Raw genomic sequence first — 18,691 nt, 5'->3', positions numbered from 1 at the left:
CATCCACAATTTCGCAGGCTGCTGTAATTAATGTCTTGGCTATCTTCAGATGAAGCTGTGATGAGGATGGGACGCACGCTATGAGTGCGTACAGAAGGGTGCCAATCAGCTCCTTTGTTTTTGAGCGGACGTTTTCTTCTCGTAAGCCTTTTCCAGCCCACCCCTTCCCCCCCCCCCCCTCCCTTCGCCCTAGCGGTCAATGAAATCCCCTGAGAGTTTTATTTCATATAAGCAAGCTTTAGCTGTCGTAGCTGACTCTATTTCAAAGAAAAAAATCTGATTAACGGGCTAAACCGATTTCAGATCGGTGTAATTCCCAAAAGCGACCTCAGTGTGAACGAGGCCTAATCTGGAACACAACTGCAGAACCAGAAAATATGAAAAATCCGTCTGATCCTTGAGTCTGAGATGACTGAGAGATCGAGACTTCGTGCGTTTCTCACACGTTGGCACCTTTTAGTCCATAAGCCAGATGATGAGTATAAATACTCCTTAGTCGCTTCATGCTACAGAAAGCGGAGATAAGCGCCGGCTTGATGGGCCTTCTGGGCTCGTACCACACTTTACCTTTACCAAACGCAAAGCAGAGGAGAAAAATGGAGACGAATCTTGCGAAAATACCGTAGAGTTCCGATAGTAGCGACCCTCGTTACTTTCGGAATTAGCAGCCTTTGGGGGTCGTAACTTTAGGGGGGTCGTTACTTTCGGGGGGTCGTTACTGTTGGGGAACAGAAATCGTTTACAAATAGCGCTGGCGTGAGTTTTTTTCCCCGAAATTTAAACGAACATAAAATGAAAAAAGAACAACATTTTGTTTGCATTCCACATGTATAGATTGTGTTTCATGAAAAGAAGGTAACAATGATAAATACGTACATGTACCGACAGCAATACTGTAATAAAATACCGTAAATCAATATCAACACCAATAAACAAAGGAGACAAAATTCGTCTATCCAGTTTCATGTTTTAACTGCGACATGGGTGGGTTCCGGATATCTTCCTAGATTGTATTGTCAGTGGTCGGGACGAGTTGTATTAGTTTGTCTCTCAGTTCTTTTCTTAGACTTCTAAATCCTTTCTTGACGCCAATTTCATAAACGCAGGGAATCTCAATGCCTCCTCCTTGAACCCATACACCTTCTGGCGCACTCCTGCTTTGGCCAGATACACGGCAAGTCATCTTGATTTCCTTTTCCAGCAATGGCTTGTACAGGACCTCCGCTAGACTATCAGGCACGTGTCCAACTGTAGTGGCATCTTGTTCGCCGCCGTTTGTGTTTTTCATCTTCACCACTATGGCGTTTTGTGAATATGCGTTAGAAGGCTCGGGAATGCAGCTGCACACTTCATTAATTCGCGGATTAGACCGATAGCAATGATCTCCCTTGATACGTGAAGTAATTGTGCATAATCGGCGGTAAATAGCAGCCATTGGTAATCAATTTTTTTTTAACAGCGTATTTTCCTAATGCTGATGCGAGGGTCTTGTGTATGTATATTGTTGAGTACGGTATGAATGGATCGAAATCGACCAATCACAACCTCTGGACGTGACCTTTTGAACCCATGAAAGTTATCTTCTGTTGGTTATATCTATTTCCCGAGACTTCCGCTAAAATTGTGTTGACAAATGAATGGATCGAAATCTACAACAAAGTTCAACTAGCGCAGTCTTCAGGGCCCTTGAGACAACGACGAACAGTAGCAGCAAAGGTACTGATATCCAAGTCCCCGACAAGAGAAAGCAATGGACAAGGGAACAAAAGCTAGAGTTCATAAATCTCTACAAGAAATACAAGAACAAGGCAAAGGCCGCTAGAGAGTTCAAAGCTCGCTATAAGTTCGAAGTGAAAGCTAGCACGTATAATCCATGGATCAACCAAGAACATAAACTTAGAAATTCAAAGTACAAATCGAAAAAGGCAGGAGCTGGTCGGCATGCAGCTTTTCCTGACATGGAGAAGAAATTATTTGAGGAATTCCAGGATCTTCGTGGGAAAGGTGTCAAGGTTAAGGAATGGGTGGTTCCGAAGTCGATGCAAACAGTTAATGGCAGAGCAGCATCCAGGAGTGGAATTCAAAATGTCAAACCACTGGTTTGATCGCTTTAAATCACTCTATGATATCAGCTTGCGGCGCCCAACAAATGCTGCACAGAAACAGTCTGAAACACTACGTACATCTATTCAACAATTTCACAGATATCTCAGAAGAACGGCAACAGTTAAAGCAACTGAGCTGGAGGGTGTCCAAGAGGGCATTGTAGGTCCCTGGGAATTACGCTATATAGCTAATATGGATCAAACACTTCTGCAATTCTGCTTCAACACCAAGGGAGCTACTTATGCAGAAAGAGGAGAAAAGTCAGTATGGACCCGGACGACAGGTGAAGGCCATGATAAGAGACAGTGTACCGTGCAATTGACCATATTTGCCGATGGCGAGCCTCGCATCAAACCCTTGCTGATCTTTAAGGGCACAGGACAACGAATTCCAGACAGAGAAAAGAGGCAGTATGATCCGAGAGTCGTGGTCAAGTTCCAAGAGAACGCGTGGTGCAACGAAGAAATGATGGTCTTTTGGCTCAGAAATATGTGGAAGAAGCCAAACATGTTTGGTCAACCACGCGATAGACTTCTTATCTATGATGCGCATAGAGTTCAAACAACAGAGAGGGTAAAGACCATTCTGACGCAAGAGTGCAAGACGACACTGGGGCTTGTACCTCCGGGCGCAACGAGCAAGGTTCAACCACTCGATGTTACATTTAATGCGGAATTTAAGAAAAGTGTAGACAGACTAGCCACGGAACACTTGTCCACAAATCCAGAGCACTTTATGACGGGAAAAGTGACTGCTGGTGATCGGCGTGTGCTTTTCACGAAATGGGTGGGTACGGCATGGCAAGAGACCTCGCGCCGGCTGAAAGACACGGTTATTCGCTCATTTGTGAATTGTGGAATTTCACTTCCCATTTCCGGTAGCAGGGACAGTGAAATAAATATCGATGGTTTACCGGACGACCGCATGGGTGAATCAGCTGATATAGAGGAGATCGAGTTCTTCAGTGACTCAGATGAGGAAAGCTAAACTGCTTCGATTGTACTGCATGATGCACCGCTACGTTTAATTTTGTATCTCAGTGTCATTTAATTGGAACAAAGACGTTCATTTTAATGATAATCGACGAAAACTACACAAAGTTTTTAATATAAATTTGAAGAAACGTTCCTGTTGTTAATACGAAATTATACCGGTTTACGTGCTTACATCATGATCACTACATCAGTGAACTGTTCCCCTTGTTGCAAATTAAAGTGCCTTATTGTGAACGTATTACGGTATTGTACATTATAATTTTGACTGTTGATTGACAAATTAAAGGTATACGGAATACAATTTAAAAAAACTTGGTCTCGCTACTTTTGGGAGTGGGGTGGGGGGGCGGTGATCACTACTTTCGGGATTTACTAGCAGCCACAAAAAATTGACGTTAATTTCGGGGGGCTGCTACTTTCGGGGGGTCGTTACTATCGGAACTTTACGGTAGATCCTCTCAAAGACCTTGTTGAAGACCATCGACAGGGGGAACGATAAATGATTCGATTTGCATTTTTTGTAATAAGGTGAAGTACCTAAAAAAAAAGAAGTCCTGTGAAAAACTCATTAAAGCCCTACAACTTCGAGCGGATCAAACCCTTCGTAAGTGTGCAATATTAAAAGAAGATGCAAGAATTCTTGCTATGGCTAGCCACTGAAGCACATTATCATACTTCCTGTTACAAGAGCTACACTAACGTAAAGCAGCGTGACTGTCAAAATGGAGAGAAAAATAATGAAGAGATGGATGACGAGCTATCATACTCAGTGAAGTAGCTGAGACAGAGGCCTACGCGCAACGTTTCAATTATATCATAAATGAAATCATTCGGCATAGAAAGATTATACCAGTGACCCATCTAACTGAGAAGTTGGAAAGCCTAATGTCTAGAAAAGGTGAAGTTCTTAAAACCTCTGCAAAGAAAAACATTCGCACGAAGCTTGAAAAGGAAAGTGGCTGCTGGTTCCCGACAGCTTGTCGGTCAGGGAAGTTGTCTTGGAGAATGAGAACCTACATCGAGAAATTGGAGTCTGGAAGGGGAAGATGACCGATTTAAACAGGGCGATAGACCAGGCACCCTTACAGATCAGCGGAAGCAATTAAAAAAGACATGACACCTACTGCCTGGCCCTGTCATCCATCTGCTTGCTGTCTCTAGCACCATGCAAATGCCAGCCCAACTACATCGATTTCTTGTCGGGCTCATGACTTGAGACCCTGAGAGTGAAAACTCATCTCACAGAGTATCTGTTGTGGTTTAATTTTGTTTTTGGTTAAAGTTCATTTCTTTTCAAACCAGTTTAAATTTTTAAAACTGCAACGTAACACTGCCCAGAACACTGCCCATTTTAACATATTTCGATATAATAATCTTTCTGTAACTAGTTTTATGGAGTATGTATAAAATAAACTAGAGAAATATCATTTTAAAGATTATTATGATGGATTGTTGTCTCTGATGCAATCAAAGACAACAGCTATTATTTGTTGCATGTGAACAATAATTTTTAGTGTTTACGGTTAAATGCTCAGCTTAGTGATTAGGGTTTAAAGCTGTCAATTAGGTTTACGCACTTATTTAAAACGGTTAGCATTTCAGGAGGTGTATGACAACTGCAGACTGCCTACAAATAGCGCTGATAAACGGTATTTAAGTCTATAAAGCACCTATTTCGAATACAGCAGAGAAGCAGTATTTAAGTATAAGCACCCATTTTAAAACGGTTAGCTTTTACTGCCAGGGGTTAGTCTGCAGTCTGCAAGTGTCAGACACTGCACTCCCAGTAAGGGATTGGCACGCATTGTAGTGATTGAACGAATCATTCATTTATCTGCAGTGTTTAGTCTAAAAAAACCCTTGTCTTGGTTTTTGTGGGTAAGAATATTGGTTCATGGTTGGTGGAAGTAAGGCATTCTTTCACATGTAGGTTAAAGGGGCATAGTTTGTAAAGAAGCTGTGGTCCTGACGGTGTCAGTGGGGAAGTGAAATAAAGAAAACGGTTTATCAACTGAGTTCATATGGTAAATTGACCACTGTAAAGAAATTTGAAAGCTGACGTTTCGAGTGTTAGTCCTTCGTCGGAGCTAAACCCTTTTGTCTTTCACAAGTAGAGCTACTTTTCATAATGAAAAAAAAGTGATATTCAATCCTTAATCATTCCTTTGGCAATATAACTTGTATAATACAAGATTCATAAATATTTGTCTCTCAGATTTTAAATCAAAAAGAGCATTCTACAACTGAAAAGTAACATTACCATTAAACGTAACAATGGTATTATTTGTGCTGTTACAATATTAATAAACTACAATTTATCTTGAAAGGAAATACTTATTTTGCAGAATGGTCTGTTTACAGGCTGATTGGGAAATTTCTTTGAAATAATCGAAAGTAAGATTAGTAGCACTGCACAGGTTTAATGTTGTAGGAGAAATAAGTCATTCGACTTCTCCAAACTTGGTCACTATTCGAGTATAATGGTTTTCGATCTCGGTTATTTTTTCGTAAAAGCATGTTGGGGTGCAAGGGGGACATTTTCACCATCAAGTCGATTTCTATCAACGAGAGGAATGTGCATGGAATGGATGTGTTGACAATTTTCTGGCGGATTTCTGCATAATTTCTTAAAGCCACGTTTCCATAATTTGCTGTTCTCTGTGAGGAACTCGACTATATGCTTGGGATAAGACTTGAAACAGCTCCCGTTTTGGAACTACTTTCTTGATGTTGTTTCCTGTGAAGAGTTTGTCGTTATTGTAAACCCATTTCCATCGAGTTATCAGCTGTTATTCCATCTGAAAGGCGGAGTTGCTCCTCTTTAGGAGGCCTTTCAATTCCTCTCTTTCTCTATAGAAAACGATTTCATTTACGCAATTGCTTTGGCGTGACTCTGCCATATGTGGCTCTGGTGTCGTATGGCACATTTGTGTATAAATCAAACTTTTGACAGAGAGTGGCCTGGGGTGAATAATAAAATATTCATTTATAAATTATTGGGGGTATTTGCTTCAACTGCTTGCGTGGTCAAGTGGATTAAGGAGTAGGCAGCAGATCAAGAGGTAGAGAGTTCAAGATCAAATTCTGATGAGCAGTAGGCTTGAGAAATATGAAATGTCTGTGAGTAGTGTTGTGTAGAGGGGGTGGGTGTAAGGGGGTTAGAGGAGTGCAGGCAGGGTGGGGTAGGATAGAGGTGCTAGGGAGCATCAGAGAGGGGTAGATGAGGGAGGAAAAGATGTCTAATTCTTTTTCAGACCCCCTAAAAAACTAAGCCTCTGTTTTTTTTAACTACACCCCAAAAAAAGAAAAATCGCTTTTTGAGACAGTTGATTAAAAAACCAGTTTGTAAAAGTTTAAACTGGTTTGAAAAAAAAATGAACCGGTTTGAAAAAGGTTCAAACCAAAACCAAAATCAAACCACAACATATCCACCCTTGTGCAGTCATTTGTTCAGGATTTTATATATGCTGTCACGTGTGGTCAACACCAACCTCCTAAGCATGTACTTCTCCCATATACAGTTGGAACACTAACTGGAAACTCTGAGCTGACCAAAACGCTCCAAAAACTTGGCCATGGAATATCTTACTCGCAGTTGGAAGAAAATGATACCGCCTTGTGCCTACAGAAAATAGCATCCGGCCTGAACGAGCGAGTTTTGCTTCCCGCCACCATAAAGCCACTCGTTTCCACGACCCTTGCTTGGGACAATATAGATAGACTGGAGGAGAGAAGACTTCATCGTGTCAATGGAATTGCAATTCAGGCTAAAGTCTTTGGACCTGATCTCCCAGGCTCTGATGTACCTCGCAAAGGCATATCGAAACAGAGAACTTTAAGAATTGAAGAGCAAGCCAAACTGATTATCTATGTTGCGGGTTCTCGTGCGGGTCCCCATTCTGTAATAACTAAAGATGGTTATGTGTATGATGCCAACGAAGCAGTTAAATCTGCACTTCAGAAAAATTTGCCATGGCTCCTGGCCAGGCAAAAAGGTATAGAGAACCAAGCGATTCCAAGCTGGACCGGTTTTAACATCAAGACAAGAGATCAAGTAAGTGTATCACAGGATGTTGTTCATTACCTTCCAACAATAAATGCGCCAGCCACAAAATTGTATACGGTTTTTGAAATGTTTAATCAGTCTGATGAAATCAGAAAGAAACTCTGTCTGGAGACAATCGTTGAAGTGATGAATCAAGCACTCTACCCAAAAGCAGCTGAGATAACCTGGAAAGAAGATCAGTGTGCCAAGATTGTCCTGAGAATGGGAACATTTCATACCATATGCAACGCAATGGCTATACTTGAAAAGCGATTTGGAGATGGCGGGTTAAAGGATATCTTGATTGAGTCACAGATAGTGGCAGAGGGCTCAGTTGGTGAAGTCGTTTATGGCAAGCATTACAATCGTGCTGTTGGGGGGGAAATGGACATGTATGAAGCACTGATAACACTGGCTTGGGCTGGGTTAATGTAGTGGCTTGAGAGCAGCGATCCATAGCAATGCACCATTGTGGTGTCTTTGCAAGAACTGGTGAGGACAATGACAAGTGAGCTTAGCCAAGAGTCATTTGACAACCTGTTGTAAAGTTCGGTCTTATGCAAAGTGATGGTAATGTGGACAGAATTTCTTGATCACCTTCGCCACAATGGCGAACTGTCGGCATTCTGGATGTCGTACATTGATTTCGTAGAGAATGTGGTGCTTGGTTTGCTACGCGCATCACGGGAAGGTAACTGGTATTATCATCTCCAGTCGATAAGAGCGATGATTCCCTAGTGTTTCGCTTACGACAAGGCAAACTATGCACGTTATCTCACTGCATACTTTGCTCAGATGACGAATCTCGAAGAAAGGAAGCCAGAGGTGCAAAGAGCATTCAAGTCAGGCAATTTCTCTTTCCAGTTAACCAGCAACAACCCCTTCCGGAGAATTCCAGTTAATCAGACGACTAAGGTCACAGTGAATGAAGACACACAGAGATGTTGCTGTTGACCTGATGAATGCACACCAAACTGAGGTTGGTGAGAAGTGTTATGCGGCCTTTCAAAGAAGAGAGAATGGAGAAAACCCGTCAAGTGACGAAATTCCGCGACCCTCTGAAAAGCAATAAACTGAAGACATTTAGCAGTATGAACCAAAATAAGCAAGCGAAGATCACAGGACGAACAATCATATTGAAAGCTAACAGGTCACTATTCGGCCGAATCATAGTGATGGCCATAGGGAGAAGCCTTCAGATGGATCACATCCTATCACATCGGCTTGGACCGTTACCCTGGGCCCTATCCACAACAGATGGCCATCTTCGCAAGACAAAGCTGCATTGGTAACATTACTGCAAAAGATTGTGAAAAACAGTGAGCAAGTCCCTGAAAACTCTGCTGCCGTAATAGATGGAATGGTCCTTGTGCAGAAAGTAAAGGCAGATCAGTTGTCCTTTGGCGATGTAGCTTTAAATGTGCTATCTATGGCTTTGAGAGAGGGAATGCGGTGTAACAGGCTACATTTCGTGTTTGACACATACAAAGAGCTCTACATTAAGATCAGCGAGAGCTTACTAAGAGGCAAAAAGTCTGGACATTTGCTGCGCCGCATCACAAGCCCCACATTGTGCGTCAGTGGAGGAACTTTCTGACCTGAGTGAACAACAAGACAAGCCTGATTTCCTTTGTTGCTAGTGAGTGGAAGAAAGATGCGTGTAGGAGGAAGTTGGAGGAGAAAGTTTTGTTTTCCAATGTAGGCGACACGTGCTACAAGATTTACGTCTGAGGCAGTTCCCACCTTGATGTGCCAACAAGAAGAAACAGACGGACGCCTTCTGCTCCATGCTTGCCATGCCGCCGATGAAAGTTATAGCTCCCTATTGATTTGCTTCGAAGACGCAGATGTGTGTGTTATGTCTCTGGCATTTAGTAACGAGATAGCATCTCCTTTGTTAATGAAGCTGGGATCGCGCACTCGTGCAAAGATCATCAACAATCAGTAAAATTGCTGCTTCTCTTGGTTCTGAAGCATGCAGAAAGCAGTTATCGGAATGTGCTCCTTTACCGAATGCGACACTGTGAGTGCGTTTGCAGGAAGAGGAAAGGCGCAAGCGTTAAATATCTTTAAGAATAACAAACAATAATAATAGAATACTCAAGCGTACATTTGACTGGTTAATGTTAAAAACCCAAGAACTTCTACGTTGATCAAAAGTTTAAAATTAAGGAGGTAAGATCAATCACATCCAAATTGTTTCCAAAAAAGCAATAAGTTTGCAAAACAATTAAAATTCGCTTTAATCACGCAGCTTATTTGTTGAACTTTAATATATCCTCTTTTTCAAACTGATCAGTACATTATTCTTAAGACTGAACAGCAACAAACTGTGTTTAAGAGAACAAACTGCTAAAAAGTAGTAAAGAAACACCAATTTTGATTTTCTTTCACATAACTTTTTGGTCACGTGACGTGTCATGTGACTTCCAAAACGTATATTAATATATTCTAGTTTTATTCCCTATTTGCTAAACGTACTTGGGTAGTAAAGTTTTGATAGTTTTCCCTGATGTTACCTGGCTATTTTTCCATGGAAGAGCTATAGCCTCGTTTCCACGCACAGCCCTTGCTAAAATTGCTGTATTTTCCGCAAGCTACCAACAATGCACTGCTATCATCAGGCATTTTCTGGTCATTTTCGACCCAACCTCGCGGGAAAAAAGCCTGAACCGTATTCACCCAAGATGATACCGGTGGACCCTACTGGCTCATGGACTAATTGGGGTTTTCTTCGATTTCTTAGGTTGTATATACATCGAGTTTTCCATCGCTTGTAAGCCAATCCAGTGAGCCGTTGTAATAACTACGTCCTGTTGGAATAATTCACCAAGGAAAATAATGTTGGCACAAACACGAAAAATTTGCGAACGAGTAAAAGGTCCAGCGAAAGTTTATTAGCCGTACACCTAATGTGTTGGGGATGGCACAGAAAAATCACAAAAGTGCTTCAAAAATTGCGAAAAAGTGTACGAAATTTAGAAATAGGGCTCAGAATTTTGAAACATCCTCTTGGACATCCTTTCCAAGCACGCCCATTTGTACCGAAGAATTCGTCTTGTTCTTGATCTCTTGGTACTTTGTATTTAATTAGCTATCGCACTTGATTAGATGGAGACCGAAACGAATCCGGGATCTAGAAAAATTATATAAAGACGCGTCCTTAAGACGAGTGTGTGTTGTTTAATTCCTACATAAAAAACTCGAGATGCGTGAGTTGCTATTACATGTAGCGTAAATCCATTTTGCCTGAAGACACAGGAAAAGGCCAACACCGGCCAAAAGGAATTTTTTTCAATATGGGGCCCGTCCCCTTCTTTTCTCCGTTTACCCTCCTCCAACCAACCCATATTTTCGAGTTTTCAAAACACAAAACAAAAATACAACCACACTTTTGAATTTTCGGAACAGGTCTCGATGTTTCAAACATCATCTTCAGCCATAGTGAGTGTAACATTAAAATTTTTACAAGATAAATATATAACTATCAATACAATGTTACAAGTACGTAAAATTCAAACGAACCAACAATATTATAGAGAACACAACTGACATAACGGTAAAAGTTTAAAAGTGTAATGCTAAACTGACATGATCAACTTGTTTGTTGAGTTCGGGTTTCAACCGCTCAATATGGAAGCTCTCCTTGATTTTGAGTTGACAGAAAGAAGTAGCATTATCAATAATTTTGAAGCAAGAAACATCACAATTATCGTGACAATTTTTAGAAAAACTAAGATGCTTGAAAATATGAGAATTTTTGTCCCGGAAAAGGTGCTCATTTACACGTGTGTAAAAATGCCTGTTGGTTTCACCAACGTAGCGAGCACCACAGCCCGCACAAAAAGAAAAGAAATATGATCTAAGAAAGATAATGACCACAAGAAAAAAGATTGATTTAAGTGATCCTCCTAGTTATCTGGACAATGGAAGCATTTGTCTCTTAGGTGGCTCCAATGAGATTCGAACCCATGACTTCTGTTACGCGTACGCCGGCTCAATGCTCTACCAACTGAGCTATGAGTCCTCATAGCTGGAAGCAGGTCAAGCGTTGGGTTCAGTTGCTCTCGTGAAGGACTCAATAATGAAGTGACTATATATTTGAAGTGCGGGTTACAGATGAAGTAAGACGCAGCCACCTGAATTTCTTCCGAGATGCCAATGAGAGACAATTGCTTCAATTGTGCAGGGAAGTGCGAGGATCACTTCTTTCATCTACGACCTGCACTTCAAAATATACATTCATTTCACAATGACTACATTTGGTGTAACTTTTAATCTGGTTTTGCTCGTAGGGAAATTCAGTTTCAACTTTAACCACGAGTAAAGGTGACACGGCCACAAGAAAGGCTTCGGTTCTGTTTGCGTGAGAGGCAAGCGCTTGCTGAGGTGCACCGGTGGCTCTTTTGGTTGATCATCGGCTGTCATGCGGGAAGTCGCGGGTTCGAACCCCGTCCGGATCAACACTCAGGATCTTAGGAGAAAGCGCTGCCTTTGTAATTTCATCTGCAAATGGTTAGACTTTCAAGTCTTCTCGGAAACGGACTATAAACTGTAGGTACCGTCTCACAAATATCTTCTATGTTCATAAGTTCCCTGTAGGACGTTAAAGAACCCACACACTATTCGAAAGGGGTAGGGGATGGAGTGCCCGGTGAGGTGGCCTGAAATCCAATCCTGAAACCCGTTCAATGAGGTGAAAATATGTTAACACGAACTCGCTTCTCGTTTCTGCCACTCTATTCCACTCCTTCTGCAGATTAAAACTTTTTTTGAGAGTGCTTCTGATTTTTCGTTTGTTTTTTGTTTTACTAGCAATACTAGCAATCTGATTGGTTGCCGTCAACTATGAAGCAGTGTAGGTGTTGCATAGGTCACTTATATTTGCCCAGCATAAGTAATAACGCGTAGCAATTTCAAGAAAGCTGTGTTTGTCGAGAGAAATTTGTGACATTTGAGGAAGCACACCAGATGCTTAGTTTCAGGCATTTTCTCTAGAAGTTCTTTATGACTTGCAAGTACCGTATGGTTCTTTCCGTTAAAATTCTGTATCCTGTCTGCTAAATACTTAGCTATGCACGAATGCGCTAAATAGTAGCCACGGGTTTGGGGGCATTTGTCGCCACGTAAAAGATGAAGAGCACATGTGCAGCTCCTTGCACATTTTGTCCGTTTATTAAGTGAGCGAAAGTTCATCTCGAATTTCAGAGTAATTACAAGAGCTTATATCTTCCAGGCATTACATTTACAGCTAAATAACTAAATATGAAATATTTAAAAAAACAGTAATTTTTTGAAAAACAGATGTACAAAATGCGGCCTGGATTCTCATTTTGAAACCTGTTAACGCAGTCAGTACGGATGAACTCAGGTAGAGCATTCCATAACTTAGTTGACACTGACGTAAGAAAAAGAATTAACACCATAACTGGTTGTTCTAGGTTTCTTGAGGGACAGAATGTAATTTCCGCGAACATCATGAGAAGAAGACCGGAGAGAAAACTCGGTTGTTTTCCATATGAAGTGGCAGGAAAATCCCTTAAAAACAGACTTTTGTACTATGAATATGAAGACATTTTGAATGGGCTTATTGCATAGAGACCATATACTTTATTAGAGTTTGCCTTAAGTAATGTGCAAATGTGCAGTTTTTGCCACAAGAATAACAGCAAAAAAAGCACTACTTTGTCGAAAATTCGTTCAGAAACCAAACGTCTACATTAACAGCACACACTAGGGATACTCCTTAGTGTCTGGCTAGAAATGTTGTTCTCCCTTTTTCCTCCGGTCGCGCTTCAGCCATTTGATGAGGGCCAGTCTCGTTGCCTGGTTCATGCCCAAAAGAGTTCTGGGTAATTCTGCCATTCCATGACAAGGGAAGACACTCGCTTGTCATTTCATAGCTTTTTATAAGTGTCGGGCCATCCAGTCCTACCAGAAAACTACAGCATCGACTGAAGAATTTAGCTTTCAAAACTTGCCCACATTGTTGCGCGGTAGGTACTGGAATTCGTCCACAGAAAGGCCAGAGATATAACTTGACTCTTGAACCGCCATACACACATACTTAATTGACCGCGCCCCACAGGGGCTTTTCAGGGCCAATGAAACACAACGAAACGACGGAACAGAACAACCAAAACTGGCCGGAGGCAAACCAGTTGGCTATTTACAAGTGCAGCTGGGAAGTTGAACCAGGGACTACCAGGATCAAATTCAACGAGTGGTCAAAGCGGGTCTTGTACCCGGGATCTGCGGATCTCAAAGCAAGCGCCCTAACCACTGGGCCACACTGCCTCCTATACATGTTTGCAAAGAAGCATTTTAGGCGTCCCAGTCTGCACGAAACCATCTCTCACCTCTGTCTCCAGAAGACCAGACAAGCACGGTTCTTACATCTACGTTTATGCATGTACAGTCAACTGAAATGTCAATTATATTCCTTGTAAAAACCAGCATCTTTTTTGGTATGGTACGTATCGGAGAGCCAGAACATTTGCCCAAGCGCTGACGCGGAATATTTGAACAAAAGAGAAAAAAGTAGTACCTCCAGACGTGGCGCTGGAGCGTCGTACCAAATGAGTCATCCCTGGATTTCGGCCGTGCGATCGCTTTTGGGGACGCAGTTGGCCCTTCGCTGCTTTCTGATACCGACCTTCCTCCCGGTACGGCATTGAAGGAGAGATATGTCGGCCCCTAAACCATGTGTCACAAATCCCACTCCTACTCACAGCTCCAGACCGCCCTTGTCATTACAATTTAACTTAAGATTTCGATGCCTTAAATATACAAGTGGAAAGTCATTTTATCGCTCATGTGGTAAGCACTGGAGTCGCGCAATACGAATTGTACGCATGCCCCCTGCTAAAGGTAACATATACGCATCCGTAAACTTTCAACCCCTTCTAGAAAGTAATGAATAATCCACTGGGCAGAAACAGACGACTGCACAGCAGCTGTTTCCAATCAAACAGAATTTCGCAATTTACAATTCACACGAGAAATTTGAGTAACATGCGATCCGTTTTAGGTTGTGTTTTCTCAGTAATTTCGAGAAAACTCGCACGTATGGATAAAACGTATGCCCGAGTGATTTATTGAGAATATAGCTCTGAACCTCACGGAATATTTTAACGGCAATCGAAAGCACAGGCATCCTAGGCAATGTGAGGTTAAAATGGGGACATAAAGGACACATAGGATGCTTATTATTTAGCCAAAAAAATCCGGAAATTTCGGTTTGAGGTCAAATGGAAAGGCCATTTTCCGGAAAATCTTTTCGGAAACTGTGGACAAGCTCCAGACGTAGTCCTCTTTTTCCGTTCGTTCCGTTCCATTTGGGAGAATCGTTCCGTTTCCAGGCCCTTTCTCGCAAGATCGGGTACATATGTGAGATGGAATGCCCGGTGGTAAATGTAAGCGCCATTCTCATCCGGTTGGACAATAAATTCGGAAAATCGCTTACCTTTATGCAACGATCATTCCATCCAGATTATTTGGCTAAATGGTAAGCACCCATAAGAGCGAAGTTCAAGTCTAGAAATTTGGAAGAAATTACAGATGAAAATCAATGAAACTTACCATATGGCTCGTTGTTATATCTCGTGCAAGACAGTTAAACGGTTTAATATTCCCGCACATCTGCACATGCTTAAACTGAAAGTCTTCTCCGACAACGACCGTAAACCTTAGGCCCTCTTGTCATACCCCTTCAGTGTGCATAAGCTCCGCGGTTCGTTTAAAAACCAACACAGTGTTGGCAAAGAGTAGGACGTGGAGTTTTTAGTGTTGTGGTCTGTGCCGTCCTTTTGCAATGTGACCGGTGTGGCCGGCTCGACATGATATCGTATGTACATCTTATTCCAAAATGGCCGCCATTTTACTATTCTTTTGTTTGATTGTGAAATATTCTTTTGAATTTTACGTTTGAAAGCGAGGCCAAAAGGGCCAAGGAAACAAAAGAACACTAAAATGGCGGCCATTTTGGAATAAGGTGTATTAGTATACACTAGAACAGTGGATAGCGTTGAACACGCGCTCTGATTGGCTACGCAAACTCCGTACATTTCTTTGCTACTCACCTCCGAGCAACTCGCGCGGCATTTTTGACTGAAAATATTGTAATCGTTGCAGGAATAAATGGGTTAAAATCATCTCTTTGGTCTATATCATATAACTGTTTTCGTATATACTAAAATAAAGGGACACTGCTTTGTTCACCTAAAGCGATACCCTTCATCTGCATTTGTATTTGCAGCACTCGGTACAGAATTCCGTTGACTTACGGCTGTTGTCGCGGAAGTGGCATTACACAATTAAGAACTATTCAGCTAAGTGGAGGTAGCGACAACGGCGACGGTAACGAGAACGTCACAAATTTGCATATTCAGTGTGTAAAAACGATAGTTTTGCACACCCTGCACGTGCGTTTTTATATTTGTCTATTTCTTTGCCGTCTTCAGCAAAACAACAAAAACTGGAGATAAATTTTCATTTTCTCCGCTAAATTAAGCGCGACTCATATCAGTTTCATTCTTAAGGGACTGCAACACCACTGTCATGTTGAAAAGCTTGGAATAGTCGGAAGGGATTACAATAAGGCGAATTTATATTTTGAGATGACATTCTCGTTACCGTTTCCGTCGTCGTTCATAAAGCTCCCTATTACTGAGCCGCGAAGCCGCTTAAGTCGCTTAAGGTGAACAAAGAACTGTTCCCTTATTTTAGCGTTACCATGAAGAAAAAAATAGCAATACACAAACCGTTATAGGTAATGCCGACGATTGAGAGAAAATAGGAAAATCTTATCCGAACTTCTATATTGTACGTTTTTCAATAAAGGAGGACTAGAGTGAAGTCGGAAAAAAAATATATAATTTTTCACGTTGTTATTGTAAGATAGTTTTGTGCTGGTATGTAGATTTCGTTGGCATGCGAAATGGGGCAATTTATGTCTGATCAATAAACGAGATGCCCCCTCCTATGACTGGTGTTTTCTTCCTTATACTAAGTTATAAATTATTTTGTTTTCGTTTCACTGCAGAGTGATTAGATAACAAAAAAACATTGTCAGTTTCGGGTGTGTGTCACAAAATTCCTTTTTCTTTAATTCTTTGTTTCGTTAGTTTATAGTTTATTCCGCTCGTGTTAATTACTTAGTGTTAATTTCGTATCGTAGTCTACCGCAATTAGTACATTAGAGAATAGTTTGTTAGTCTATTTGTTCTTTTAAGTCTCTATTGTGGAGCTGCTTTTGTAACTATTGGTTCGTTAGGGTATTTAACAATAGGTTTTTCAATAAGTGTTGATGTGGAGTGCATTGTTATGTAAAGATATAAATGTAAGTAGCGTTTTGTAAAGGCGGGTGGAAAAAGGTCAGTTGACAAGAAGGAAAAGCCGGAGAGAAGCCAAAGTGGAAAGGTGAAAGTTTAAAGAAAGTGGAAAAGAGAAACACTGCCAAGAGTCATTGGTGGGAGCCGACCGCGAAATTCCCAGACAAAACTCCTTTGTCGGCGGTGGCAAATATATTTATAGTGGAAGTTTTTGGAGGAAAAGTTCGGCGACGAAAGTGAGAGTCTTGTGGACTGATAGAAGACGTGACTACGTTCGTTGGTTTGCTGAAAGTGGAAGTGGATGGTTGCAGGATTAGCCGGTTGGACTTACAAGAACCTTGAGAAGGCACGAAGGCTGACGAAGAACTGAACTTATTGTCCGTAAATATTAAAGTAAAGTATTTAGTTCATTTTGTACGTATTGTCGTTGAAGTATATATTAGCATTAAATAAATCTAAGTAAGATTAGTTAATTTAGAGATAGTAACTGTCGTAACTGTTTTACTTGTAGTTAACTTTTATCTTTAATTAAAGTCGTACGCGTTTACTAAAAATTTATGCTGTGTTGCGGGTTTGTGGGAAGGAGTGTGAAATACGTTGTTTTACCCTTAGTTTTCTCTTATTTTCTCCTCGCTATCTCGCGAGACCCAGGGGATCGCGAACCGTCACAGTGTGGTGCGTTCACAAATCGCGAAATCTTCCCGAAATTCGTTTCACATTCTTCTTTTGGGTTCCCAGAAACTTAAGGAACTTATATGTCCTGGTCTCGCACATCATACTGCGTTTTTTCGTTTTAAGTTAGTTTGGGAAAGACTTTAATCCAAGTTACTTAAAGAGAAAAATGAGATAGATTCTCATCTCATCTAGAGCAGCACTTTTGCCCGTATTTTCCTACTTGCCCTTATATACCTTATTTCAAAATGGTCTCCATTTAGTATTCTTTTCCTTGATTGACATGATTGGCCCTTTTGGCCTCGCTTTCAAACGTAAAATTAAAAAAAAATTAACCTTGAACGAGGCCAAAAGGGCCAATTTGCAATCAAACAAAAGAATACTAAATGGTGGCAATTTTGGAATATGGCAGGCAACCAGTTCTCTTTTTCAATTTATGTTGATACATTTGTAATCAAGGAAAGAGAGAGTACAAATGAATTGTTGATGTTCCCATGACAAGTTTTGTCATTTTAGACTCTCTTTGGCGGGGAACTGAAGATAGGACACCTCTACGAGTTAGTAATAACGACACTGGGTGGCCTTTGCCGTTACAGGATCGGAGATGTTGTTAAGGTGGTTCGCTTTCACAACGAGTGTCCGGTGATAGAATTTCAATACAGACAAGGCCAACTTCTTAACATGCGCTCCGAGAAAATGACCAAGACTATGTTGTACGAAGCAGTCACGACAGTAATACGAAGAAGGGGCGAGAAGATTCACCTAGTGGATTACACCTGCGCAGAAAGCACTCTTCTGGAATTTTTACTAGGCTCTCTGGGAACAAGCGTGCAGCAATATGGACTAGTTGCCTTCGGCTCCGGTGTCAAGCCATTTTATGTGATTTTCATAGAAACAGAGGGATTCCAGCGAAACGCAGCCGAATCGGAAGCCCTTGCAGAAGTGGTAATTACAAGGACGTTCTTTTTTTTTTATCCTCCAATTACCGTCGTCCGACCGACTCACACTTTCGAGTGTAAAAAAAATTCTAGGACAAATGGAGAAAAAAGGGAAGGCCTCAACTGATTTCTCATGAATTAGGCTTCATGATGCCGTAGGGTATGAAATGGTCGCCTTTTGGTTGTTCAAAACTCATTCTGCAGGAGTTGCCTACTATTATTCCTTTTTCGTTATAGTGTCGATGCTCTTTAATTTGCTTCCTTAACCGGTTGATTTCGACTAATGTCCAAACTGTGATGTATCCTTTGCAGCTAGACAAAGCGCTACGTGAAGTCAACCCGTTTTATCAGATTCGGCGGGAAAATGGCGGCTGCATTGACAGGATAAAGGTCCGATTGGTTGAGTCAGGAACGTTCCAAGGATTTCGAGATTTTCTTCTCCAAGCCACGCCAACCGCTGTAAATCAACTGAAGATCCCACGGAAATTAACATCGAAAGAACAACTTAAGTTCCTTCTAAAAGAATTGACCCCACTCAAGGGTCGTGTAAATAATTGATTTGTTTGTATTAAATGCATATTTAATTATTCAGTATATTTTACT

The 18,691-nt window shown here is 41.3% G+C and overlaps 1 protein-coding gene and 1 pseudogene across 1 annotated transcript in view; both read left to right on the top strand.

Annotated features, from left to right (window-relative positions):
• The window catches only part of LOC138013043 (uncharacterized), a 167,922-nt gene extending 149,276 nt beyond the window's left edge, over nucleotides 1-18,646 (top strand). The window contains exon 7 of the mRNA XM_068860007.1: nucleotides 18,401-18,646. Within this exon, the coding sequence (XP_068716108.1) occupies nucleotides 18,401-18,646 (246 nt within the window). The remainder of the gene's footprint in view (nucleotides 1-18,400) is intronic.
• On the top strand, nucleotides 8,166-8,877 carry LOC137967395 (uncharacterized; annotated as a pseudogene).
• Nucleotides 18,647-18,691: the final 45 nt, after the last annotated feature.

This window comes from Montipora foliosa, chromosome 8 (genome assembly GCF_036669935.1).
Source record: "Montipora foliosa isolate CH-2021 chromosome 8, ASM3666993v2, whole genome shotgun sequence".
NCBI lineage: Eukaryota > Metazoa > Cnidaria > Anthozoa > Scleractinia > Acroporidae > Montipora > Montipora foliosa.
The sequence above is the reverse complement of the archived record's forward strand: the minus strand, read 5'-3'. Positions and strand labels throughout refer to the sequence as shown.